The sequence below is a fragment of the Scomber japonicus genome, chromosome 15 (genome assembly GCF_027409825.1).
Source record: "Scomber japonicus isolate fScoJap1 chromosome 15, fScoJap1.pri, whole genome shotgun sequence".
NCBI lineage: Eukaryota > Metazoa > Chordata > Actinopteri > Scombriformes > Scombridae > Scomber > Scomber japonicus.
The window spans coordinates 1,353,446-1,363,245 of record NC_070592.1 but is presented as its reverse complement, the minus strand read 5'-3'; the positions used below and the strand labels follow the sequence as shown (position 1 = coordinate 1,363,245).

The 9,800-nt window shown below is 43.2% G+C and overlaps 3 protein-coding genes across 3 annotated transcripts in view; 1 reads left to right on the top strand and 2 right to left on the bottom strand.

Annotated features, from left to right (window-relative positions):
- Positions 1 to 268: 268 nt before the first annotated feature.
- On the bottom strand, positions 269 to 2,455 carry LOC128374537 (uncharacterized). Its single transcript, XM_053334808.1, has 3 exons — positions 2,115 to 2,455; positions 1,008 to 1,199; positions 269 to 540 (listed from the first exon to the last, which is right to left on the bottom strand). Exons 1-3 carry the CDS (start codon positions 2,317 to 2,319, stop codon positions 269 to 271), a joined length of 669 nt encoding a protein of 222 aa, XP_053190783.1. The 5' UTR covers positions 2,320 to 2,455.
- The window catches only part of LOC128374535 (RNA/RNP complex-1-interacting phosphatase-like), a 26,060-nt gene continuing 18,538 nt past the window's right edge, over positions 2,279 to 9,800 (top strand). Inside the window, exon 1 of the mRNA XM_053334805.1 lies at positions 2,279 to 2,360. The gene's annotated coding sequence lies outside the window, so the exon portion shown is untranslated. The remainder of the gene's footprint in view (positions 2,361 to 9,800) is intronic.
- LOC128374453 (zinc finger protein 624-like) lies at positions 2,963 to 6,652 on the bottom strand. The gene is made up of 2 exons (XM_053334726.1): positions 6,351 to 6,652; positions 2,963 to 5,310 (listed from the first exon to the last, which is right to left on the bottom strand). The coding sequence occupies exons 1-2, from the start codon at positions 6,646 to 6,648 to the stop codon at positions 3,155 to 3,157; spliced, it is 2,454 nt and encodes an 817-aa protein (XP_053190701.1). The 5' UTR covers positions 6,649 to 6,652; the 3' UTR covers positions 2,963 to 3,154.

The window sequence follows — 9,800 nt, the reverse complement described above, 5'->3', positions numbered from 1 at the left end:
GATCCTGAAGATATTTACATAAAATCTGCTTCATCACTGAGCGCCTACTCTGCTGCCAGCCAATCAGAATCAGCAGCATGTTGACCTGCAGTACTTTAACAGCTGTGAGTTTTATTCCTTTAACTGATGAACTATGTTTTAAATCTTCATCCACAGACTGAAGATGAAATCATGCAGCTGAGCGGAGAGTCATTCCTGATGTTCATTTCTCTCCTCTGTAAAAACAACCAGGAACTCTTCCCTGCTCTGCTCCACATCCAGCGGAGACTCAAACTGCAGCTGCGTCCTCAGCAGACGACTCTGATTGGACGGCGTCCCCGGAGAGCAGAAGCCCCTCCCCTCTGTGAGACTGGATCTGATTGGATGAAGAACCTCCGTCGTCATCGCCGCCGCTCTCCATCAGCCAATCAAGACTCTGCGTGAAGTTGGCGTCCGACTCCTCGGGTTCAGCTGCAGCCCCGCCCACTTCCTGTTTAACAAGCTGGTGGCTCCACCCCCCCACCTGCTGCTCTTCTTCTGTGTTGAAAACCTGCGTATCATCTGAGGACGAAGAACAGCGGCTGAGTTTACACTGAAAACACTAAGAAGTCTTTATTGTCTTTGTAGATGTACAACGATACTGAAATCATAATTAAAAGAAAAGTAAAGAAAGAAAGAAGCTGCTTGTAAAAGAATAAGATAAATAAAGTAATTAGTACTAAAACTAACTATACTAGCTAGACACATCAGACAGGTACATGTGAAAGTGATGATGATTAATATTTGGTTTAAATTTAAAATATATTTGTGGAAAGTTGAATAACCATATTTTACACCATTCAGATCCATGCTGACAGCTGATACTTAAAATCAGGCTGGTGCTCCTCAAACGTCTGTGCATGTCTCTGTCTGCCACATTTAGTCTTTTTAACACCCTGTAGTTACCACTTGTGGCAGCAGAGGGCGCTGTTACACAGTCTCACTATAAATATTATAATACATTTAAAAAGTGGGTTTTTTGCACCAACCTTCCTGCTGGCAGCTGATCTCTGTTCTGACTGCAGCCTCCAGCATCATGTGACCCTCACCCACTTCCTGTTTGACACTGAACACTTCAGGGAAGTCCTCAGCCTCTCCACTCACTTCCTCTTTAATGTGTAACGTGAAGCTCCGCCCCCTCATCTGCTCCTCTTCTTCTGGGGTAAAAATCTGCAGCCCACCTGGAGAAGAAACAGATTATAAAGTTTAGTTTTATTACACGTGAGACAGTTTCAACTTGTTTTTATTATTATCAGTGAATCTGCAGGTTGATCTATGAATCCAGTAAATTCACATTTATCTGCTCTTTAGAGGGGCCCCCACCCCCACTGGACTAAACTAGCTAACTGTATATAAAGTAGTACTGCAGTACTTTTACTGTAATACTGCATACTACATCACTATAATACTGCAGTACTTTTACTGTAATACTGCATACTACATCACTATAATACTGCAGTACTTTTACTGTAATACTGCATACTACATCACTATAATACTGCAGTACTTTTACTGTAATACTGCATACTACATCACTATAATACTGCAGTACTTTTACTGTAATACTGCATACTACATCACTATAATACTGCAGTACTTTTACTGTAATACTGCATACTACATCACTATAATACTGCAGTACTTTTACTGTAATACTGCATACTACATCACTATAATACTGCAGTACTTTTACTGTAATACTGCATACTACATCACTATAATACTGCAGTACTTTTACTGTAATACTGCATACTACATCACTATAATACTGCAGTACTTTTACTGTAATACTGCATACTACATCACTATAATACTGCAGTACTTTTACTGTAATACTGCATACTACATCACCATAATACTGCAATACTTTTACTGTAATACTGCATACTACATCACTATAATACTGCAGTACTTTTACTGTAATACTGCATACTACATCACTCATAATACTGCAGTAAAGTATTTGTTTATATTTGAATGAATCTGATCTAACGGCTGCAGCGACATCTGGCGGGAAATAGACACTACGTCACACAGTCAGCTGACATTTTCTATATCAAACACGATAAACCGCAGAGACGTTTGTGTCCACAGACCTCCCGGTGCATCTCCCGGTGCATCTCCCGGTGTGTCCGCTGCTCGTGCCTCCAGCAGCCTCCTCTGCCGGTCGATCTCCTGCTTCGAGCGGTAAACTTCGTCTTCATATTCTGCGATCGTTTTTGCAAAGAGGCGGAAAATGTCGTCTGTGGCCGCCGTCAGCCGCTGATCCACAAACAGCCGCAGCACGTCGAGTTTCAACATGTTTGCAGCATGAGACTGAAGAGAAGAGGAAGCTGCTGCAGGTTTAATGTCGGCTCATCACAAACAGTCAAGTTACACACTTTAACACCGGAAGTGTTTAGGAGAAGTAATTTATACTGATATTAAAGTCCTGGAACATACAGCAGGAAGTACTCACATCCTTCACTGCAGTAAAAGTACTAATACAACTGATTTATGAGCATCACATGAAAATACTCAAGGAAAGTACAACTACCTCAAAACTGTATTTAAGTATAGTAGTTTCATAAAAGGTACTTAGTTCATTTTAACCACAATCTGTAATGAATTTAAAGCAGAAATTATTGTAATTAATTGAACCACCAGTCAAATGACATCACAAAGAGGTCATCATTAAAGTTCATTCATTAAAGTTCATTAAACTCTCCAGTCATGATATAAAGGCTGGTAGAGGCTGAACAGCAGGGGGCGCTGCTTACACCTCTTTACCGACTCATAATGAACTGAAGACCTTAACAAACATAAACTACATTTAATTTTAAATGTGAATAAAAACACATTTAATGGACTTGAGTTAGTTTATTAACAGGCCTCATGTGACAAACAGAATATAAAACTGACCTCTAACATCATCACTCAGTCAACAAACTCAGAGACACTTTTAAAGCATTTATTGCACGTTGTGAAAAAAAAGGTTTTGTTCGTGTTTCACGTCCATGAACTGAAACACTGCCTGAAACAGTCTGATCAGTAACTGCTACTTTAACTTAAGTTTTTCTTGTAGGCGTCATTTCAGAAATAAACAGTTTTGTGTCTGTTGAAGACCAACAGACCAGTTTTTAATCCGGTTTGACGCCTACAGCTGTATAAAGTCAGGCTCCACGCTCTCCTCCCTCCTGATTGGCTCTTTGCTGAGCCGGACGTCCAGGTGGACCTTCATGTGGACGTCTCTGGAGCGTTTCTCCTGGTAGCTCTTGCCGCAGACCCTGCAGCTGTACGGTTTCTCTCCGGTGTGCGTCAGCAGGTGTTTCTTCAGGTCGTTCTTGGTGACGAAGGCCTTCCAGCAGAGGTGGCAGCTGAACGCTCGCTCCTTCTTGTGGAAGCGGATGTGTGTCTCCAGGTAACCTTTGGTGCTGAAACTCTTGCTGCAGAGGCTGCAGCTGAAAGGCTTCTCTCCAGTGTGGGTCAGCATGTGGGCGTTCAGCCCTCCCACCTGTCTGAAGGCTTTCCCACAGACGCGACAATGGAACGGCTTCTCACCCGTGTGGATCCTCTTGTGGACCTCCAGCACGTGGACCGACGCCAGGCTCTTCCCGCAGGTCTCGCAGGAGACGCGGTTGGCCGGTTTGTCTCCGGTGTGATTCCTGATGTGAGTCGTCAGAGCGCCGTTATCAATGAACGTTTTCCCACAGAACTCGCAGATGTACGGTCGCTCCCCGCTGTGGATCCTCTTGTGGCGCCGCAAAGCGCCGGGCCGTGGGAAAGACTTGTTGCAGATGCTGCAGCGGTACGGTTTGACGCCTGTGTGACTCCTCATGTGAGTCTCAATGTTCTGGTACGTTTTACCACAGATGTGACAGATTTTGCCAGCGTCTCTGTGAGTCTGCAGGTGGTCTGTCAGCGTCTCTGATGGCGGCAAGTGATCGCCACAGACGCCGCAGACAGACTCTGCTGAGTGGCTCTCAGCATGTTTCCTCAAGTTACCTTTATTCTGAAAAGTCTCGCCGCAGACTTTACAGCACTGAGACGCCGTCTGAGCTGACATCTTGGCGTTCTCTTTGACGGCAGAACTGTTCTCCATCTCAGAGTTGGGACAGTTTGGTGGCGGCTCGTCGTCCTCGTGGATCTCCAGAGAGTGACTCCGGCTGTGCGTCTTCAAGGCACTGCTCTCGATGAAGGTCTTCCCACAGTGCTGGCATACGTACGGTCTCTCTCCTGTGTGGATCTTCTTGTGGCGCCTCAGCGCTCCGGCTCGGGGGAAGCGTTTGTTGCAGATGGCGCAGCGGTACGGTTTAATCCCTGTGTGGCTTCGCATGTGCGTCTCCATGTTCTGGAAACCTTTCCCACAGATGCTGCAGGTGCCGCCGGTGTCTCTGTGAGACTGCAGGTGAGTCAGCAGACCGGACGAGTCCACCTGCTGTCCACAGACACCGCAGACACTCGGAGACTCTCTGCAGTGCGTCTCGGCGTGTTTCCTCAAGAATCCTCGGCTGTGGAACGAGTCTCCACAGACTCGGCAGCAGAGCGAGACGGACTGAGATAACTTCAGACCTGAGCTTTGTCTTTTGTCTCTCTTGGGTTTCAGTTTCTCTGACTCGTCGTCCTCCTCCTCGCTGTTGTCTTCTTCTTCTTCATGAGTCTTCAGGTGGTCCTGGAGCAGCTGGTTCTCAGTGAAGGTCTGTCCGCAGACCTGACAGACGTCGAGCGTCTTCCTGCTGTGGATCTTCTTGTGCCTCCTCAGAGCTCCGGGTCGGGGGAAGCTCTTGTTGCAGACGTCACAGCTGAATGGTTTGACTCCTGTGTGACTCCTCATGTGTGTCTCCATGTTCTGAAATGTCTTCCCACAGATCTCACAGGTCCCGCCGCTGCTATCGGTCTCTCTGTGAGATCTGAGGTGGTGGATCAGACAGTCCGAGGACTCGAAGTGTCCGCCACAGACTCCACAGAGACACTCAGACTCATTTGAGTGCTTCTCCACATGTTTCACCAGGTTTCCTTTGTGGCGGAAAGTTTTTCCGCAGATGACGCAGCGATGAGCCCCCGGCCGCTCCGATGTCTCCGTCACTCCTCGTCTGCGGCTGCCGGAGCACTGCCTTCCCTCTGCCCCCGTCCTGTTTGTGTCTTTAGTGGTGAAAGAGTCGTCGCTGCCCTGCCAGTCCTCATCACTGTCTGCTGCTGACACATCAGAGGAGGCGGGGCTAGGCGGGGCCGAGGGCGAGGAGGCTGGCACAACTACTGACACCTGAGGTTCATCAGGGTCTCCTGTCCTGACGGAGGACGAGCTGATGGGGTCTGAAAATAAGAAAGAAGACATTTAAAACAAACTCTTCATCCATCGTTTAACTTGTTTAACTCTCACATGATGTCACATTTTAAACAGTAAGACTTTAACTCTAAGTATTATACTGCAGTACTTTTACTATAATACTGAATCTTCATTTAGCACTTTGGCTGCTACAACATAAACCTATTTTCTGTAGTTCAAAGTATTTTTATTTGATATCTATTAGAAACACATTTCCACATCAGTCGTATTTCTCAATGCTTTTAATATTTCTTTAACATTTCTGTTCTGAATGTTTCTGTATTATTATTCTGACATCTTTACATAAAAACATTATAATCAATAATCAATAAAAACTAAATCATGTAGGCCTACTGAAGAATAAATTAAATCCTTAAAGCAGCTAAATATTACAACACTAAAGATTTTGGAGCTGCAGCAGTTAAAACGTGAGAAGAAGAAGAAGAAGAAGAGTTAAAGAGACATTATGATGTTTCCATTTTAAACTGACGTCATAATTCAAACACGTTATATTTCAAACAATACTTCAAAAAAGATTTATATTAAAGGAAAAAACATTATCTCTGATTTTGTGTTTCAAAATAACAATATTTGTAACATTGTCAACATGTTTATTTTATTAAAGTTTCATATCCACAACGCCAAAATATCAAAAACAACTCATCATAGATATTTTTAATTTGAGTCTCTAAAATATACAACAAATAAGAAAAGTATATCTGTCATTGAAGATGTCTGTCACTTATACCATTTTTATTTATTTACTTTATTCTATATTATTTTATATTGAAATCGTTTATTCTTCTATTTACATTTCCTTCTTTAATATTTTATTTATGAACTGGAATATCTGGTTGTTTCTTTATTCTCTGTTTGTTCTGTCCAACAAAGAATAAAAGAATAAAGGATTTTGGAAAGAAAAACTAAAAATGAAATAAAAATAAAACCCGTGTTAACCGCGTGTGTTCTGGTTGCCTGGCAACAGTCAGACCGCTGATGTGGCTCCAACATGGCGGTCTGGACTCACCTGCTCGGCTCAGTCGGACCACCGGGCTCAGCACCGCCTGCAGGAGCCGGCTCTGCTGCTCCACCTGCCGCCGGTACACCTCCACCTCCCGCTCCAGCAGCCCGACGATCCGCCCCGCCGCCGCCGTCAGATGCTCGGTGAGCAGCAGGCGGAGCAGCCGGGCCCCGGAGCTCCCGGAGCCGCAGCCCCGCTTCTCCAGCAGCCCGACGACCTCCTCCCCGACCCGGGTCAGAAGCTCCGACACGGAGTCCGTCAGAGCCTTCGACCCGCAGGACGGCGGGGCTTCAGCCGCAGACATCCCGCAGGAGAGCTGAGTCCCGCCGGCCAGCAGGAAGACAACAACCCGGGAATGTTCCGGGTCAATGAGTTCAGACAGAGAGCTGCTCCTCCCTCTGCTGGACCGGAGGACCCAAAACCAGCCTGAGCCTGGTCCGGAGTCCAGGATGAAACCCCAGTCAGTACCACAGTTATTATAGTTCACTAAAACTAAAACTAGCAGTTAAAAAACTACGGGAGAATATTAAGGCCACTGAAAAATAAATAAATAGGGCCTAAATAAAAAATATAAAGAATTCTGAGAAAAAAGTCACAAACCTAAAAAAAATGTTTTCAGTGGCCTCTTCCATAAAAAATAATTTATTTAACTGAAATAAAATAAAAAAAAGAGTTTGGTAAAAAACGAAAAACTAAATGACCAATGCAAAACTAATTAAACTAAAATAGTTGTAGTTTTCCTTTCATTGTCTCCATGGTGACTGTATAGTGTTCATTGTCTCCATGGTGACTGTATAGTGTTCATTGTCTCCATGGTGACTGTATAGTGTTCATTGTCTCCATGGTGACTGTATAGTGTTCATTGTCTCCATGGTGACTGTATAGTGTTCGCCGTCTCCATGGTGACTGTATAGTGTTCATCGTCTCCATGGTGACTGTATAGTGTTCGTCGTCTCCATGGTAACTGTATAGTGTTCATTGTGACTTGTTGAGATTAAAAAAAAGGAAGGAAGGAAGGAAGGAAGGAAGGAAAGAAGGAAGTAGAAGAAGACAGGAAGGAAGAAAGAAAAATAAGACATGAATGAAGGAAGGTAGGAAGGATGCAAGAAAGGAAGGAAGAAAGAAAAATTAGACATGAAAGAAGGATGGAGGGTAGGAAGGAAGGAATTAAGGCAGGAGGGCAGGAAGGAAAGATGAAAGGAAGAAAGGGAGGAAGGACAGATAGAAGGAAGGAACGGAGGACAGATGGAAGTAAAGAAGGAAGGAAGAAAAAGAAGACAGAAAAGAAGGAAGGGAAGATGGAAGGAAGGGAGGAATAAGGAAAGTGGGCCGGATTGGACCCCTCGGCGGGCTGGATCTGGCCCCCGGGCCGCATGTTTGACACCCCTGTCCTAAAACCTGAAACAAGAAAACTAAGACTACAACCACAGAAACACTAAAACTACTTCATCACTCGTTAAACTCACTAAAACTAAACTGGAATAAAAAAAACTAAACTGAAAAACTAATTAAAATCTAATGAGAATATATAAACTATAATAATAAACCCGGTCAGTTACACAACAAACTACAGAACATGAATATACTTAAAAATATTTAGAAAAATAAAAAATAAAATCTTTCCTCATACAGGTCTGATTCATACATGAGTGTTTAAAAGGTTTTATACATAATATGTATTCTATTGTTTAATTTAGTTTTTATTTTATTTTTTCATATTTTACTTTCTAGGCATTACATCACTGTTTATATATTGCTATTTTAAAACAAGTTTAATATTACTGTTTAGTTTTTATAATTTTTTTTGATGGTGTTAAAATGAAATAAAATACATTTGTTCTGTTTGTTGGTTACTGAGTTTTTAATTGTAACCTGCTGTGAAAATGAGCTTTGAACTAATCCTGGTTCATAAATGAAACAACATTCACACAAACAAGTAGAGCGGGTTATCGTCAATGATTTCCTGAATCGATTCAATTCAGATTCACAGGGTCCCGATTCGATTTTCGATTCAATATCGATTCAATTTTATGTTCCCAGAGTTTCTGTTTTGTAAGTCAGATAATATTTTTAACATGCAGTCATGTGTGGACACCAAATTCTTCAAGAGTAAAGTTAAATGATGGAAGGAAGGAAGGGAAAGGGAAGGAAGGAAGGAAGGACGGAAGGAAAGGAAAGAGTGAAGAAAGGAAGGAAGGACATACAGAAGGAAGGAAGGAAGGAAGGAAAGAAAGAAAGAAAGAAGGACAGATGGAAGGAAGAAAGGAAGGAAAAAAGGAAGGAAGGAAAGGAAAGAGTGAAGAAAGGTAGGAAGGACATACAGAAGGAAGGAAGTAAAAAAGGAAGGAAGGAAAGAAAGGAAAAAAGGAAGGTATGAAGGACAGATGGAAGGAAGGATGGAAGGAAAGGAAAGAGTGAAGAAAGATAGGAAGGACATACAGAAGGAAGGAAGGTAGAAAGGAAGGAAAGAAAAGAATCATCATTTTGAATGATGATGTCATCATGTAACCATAGTGATGATGTCATCATGTAACCATAGTGATGATGGATAAGCATGTCAGTTCAAATACAAGACAAAGGTGTAAACTCTCAAATTATAATTATTATTTTAAATTTCATGCTTCCATCTATTCTCTCTGAAAAAATCCATTCACAGAATTTTGAATCGATATCGAATTTTTAAATAGAAGATCGATATTAATTGATGGATCGATTTTTTGGACACACCCCTACAAACAAACAATCATAGAAGAAGAAAAATAAGAAATGTGTCAGCTTCTTCTGATCCTCTGAGGACACAAACGTAATAAATCTAATGAAGCAGTTTAGAGACGAAGAGAGAGATGAAGCTTTGTTTCTTTATTTGACTCAATGAGGCAGAAAATCAGTTGGACACTGAAAGCTTGACGTCAAATATCTCACATTCATAAACGTCTTGTTCAGTTCTGAGAGTGCAACGATTACAGATTCTGATGGTACGATTAGAGTCTGGGGGGGGGGGGGGGGGGGGATCACAGTCTCAGGAGCAACCACCCGGCGACCAGTCCAGTCACATCGACGCCATAGCAACCAGTCCAGCCACATCGACGCCATAGCAACCAGTCCAGTCACATCGACGCCATAGCAACCAGTCCAGCCACATCGATGCCATACCAACCACCATAGCAACCAGTCCAGCCACATCGACGCCATAGCAACCAGCCGGCAACCAGTCCTGCCACATCAACGCCATAGCAACCAGTCCTGCCACATCAACGTGCATAAATGAACTTCACATTGGGTTGTTTGACTGTATCTCTCCTCCCACACTGATGATTTAAGGCCCTTTGGGGGGGGTACAGCTCTTAGACGTTGGGTCCTTCGGCCGCTGTCAGAACACTTCTCGTCTCTTTTAGCTGATGTTCAGTTTGTCCACCAAAAACATGAATAAGAAGAGTCACTCTCAGAAGCATGTGG

Bases quoted from the DNA above. Each gene is read 5' to 3' on its own strand.
- LOC128374537 (XM_053334808.1), bottom strand. From the start codon at position 2,319: ATGTTGAAACTCGACGTGCTGCGGCTGTTTGTGGATCAGCGGCTGACG. The intron at 1,200-2,114 runs GTCTGTGGACAC...TTTCTTCTCCAG, and splicing joins ACCGGGAGATGCACCGGGAG to GTGGGCTGCAGATTTTTACC. The intron at 541-1,007 runs GTTGGTGCAAAA...CTTCGTCCTCAG, and splicing joins GATCAGCTGCCAGCAGGAAG to ATGATACGCAGGTTTTCAAC.
- LOC128374453 (XM_053334726.1), bottom strand. From the start codon at position 6,648: ATGTCTGCGGCTGAAGCCCCGCCGTCCTGCGGGTCGAAGGCTCTGACG. The intron at 5,311-6,350 runs GTGAGTCCAGAC...TCTTATTTTCAG, and splicing joins GGTCCGACTGAGCCGAGCAG to ACCCCATCAGCTCGTCCTCC.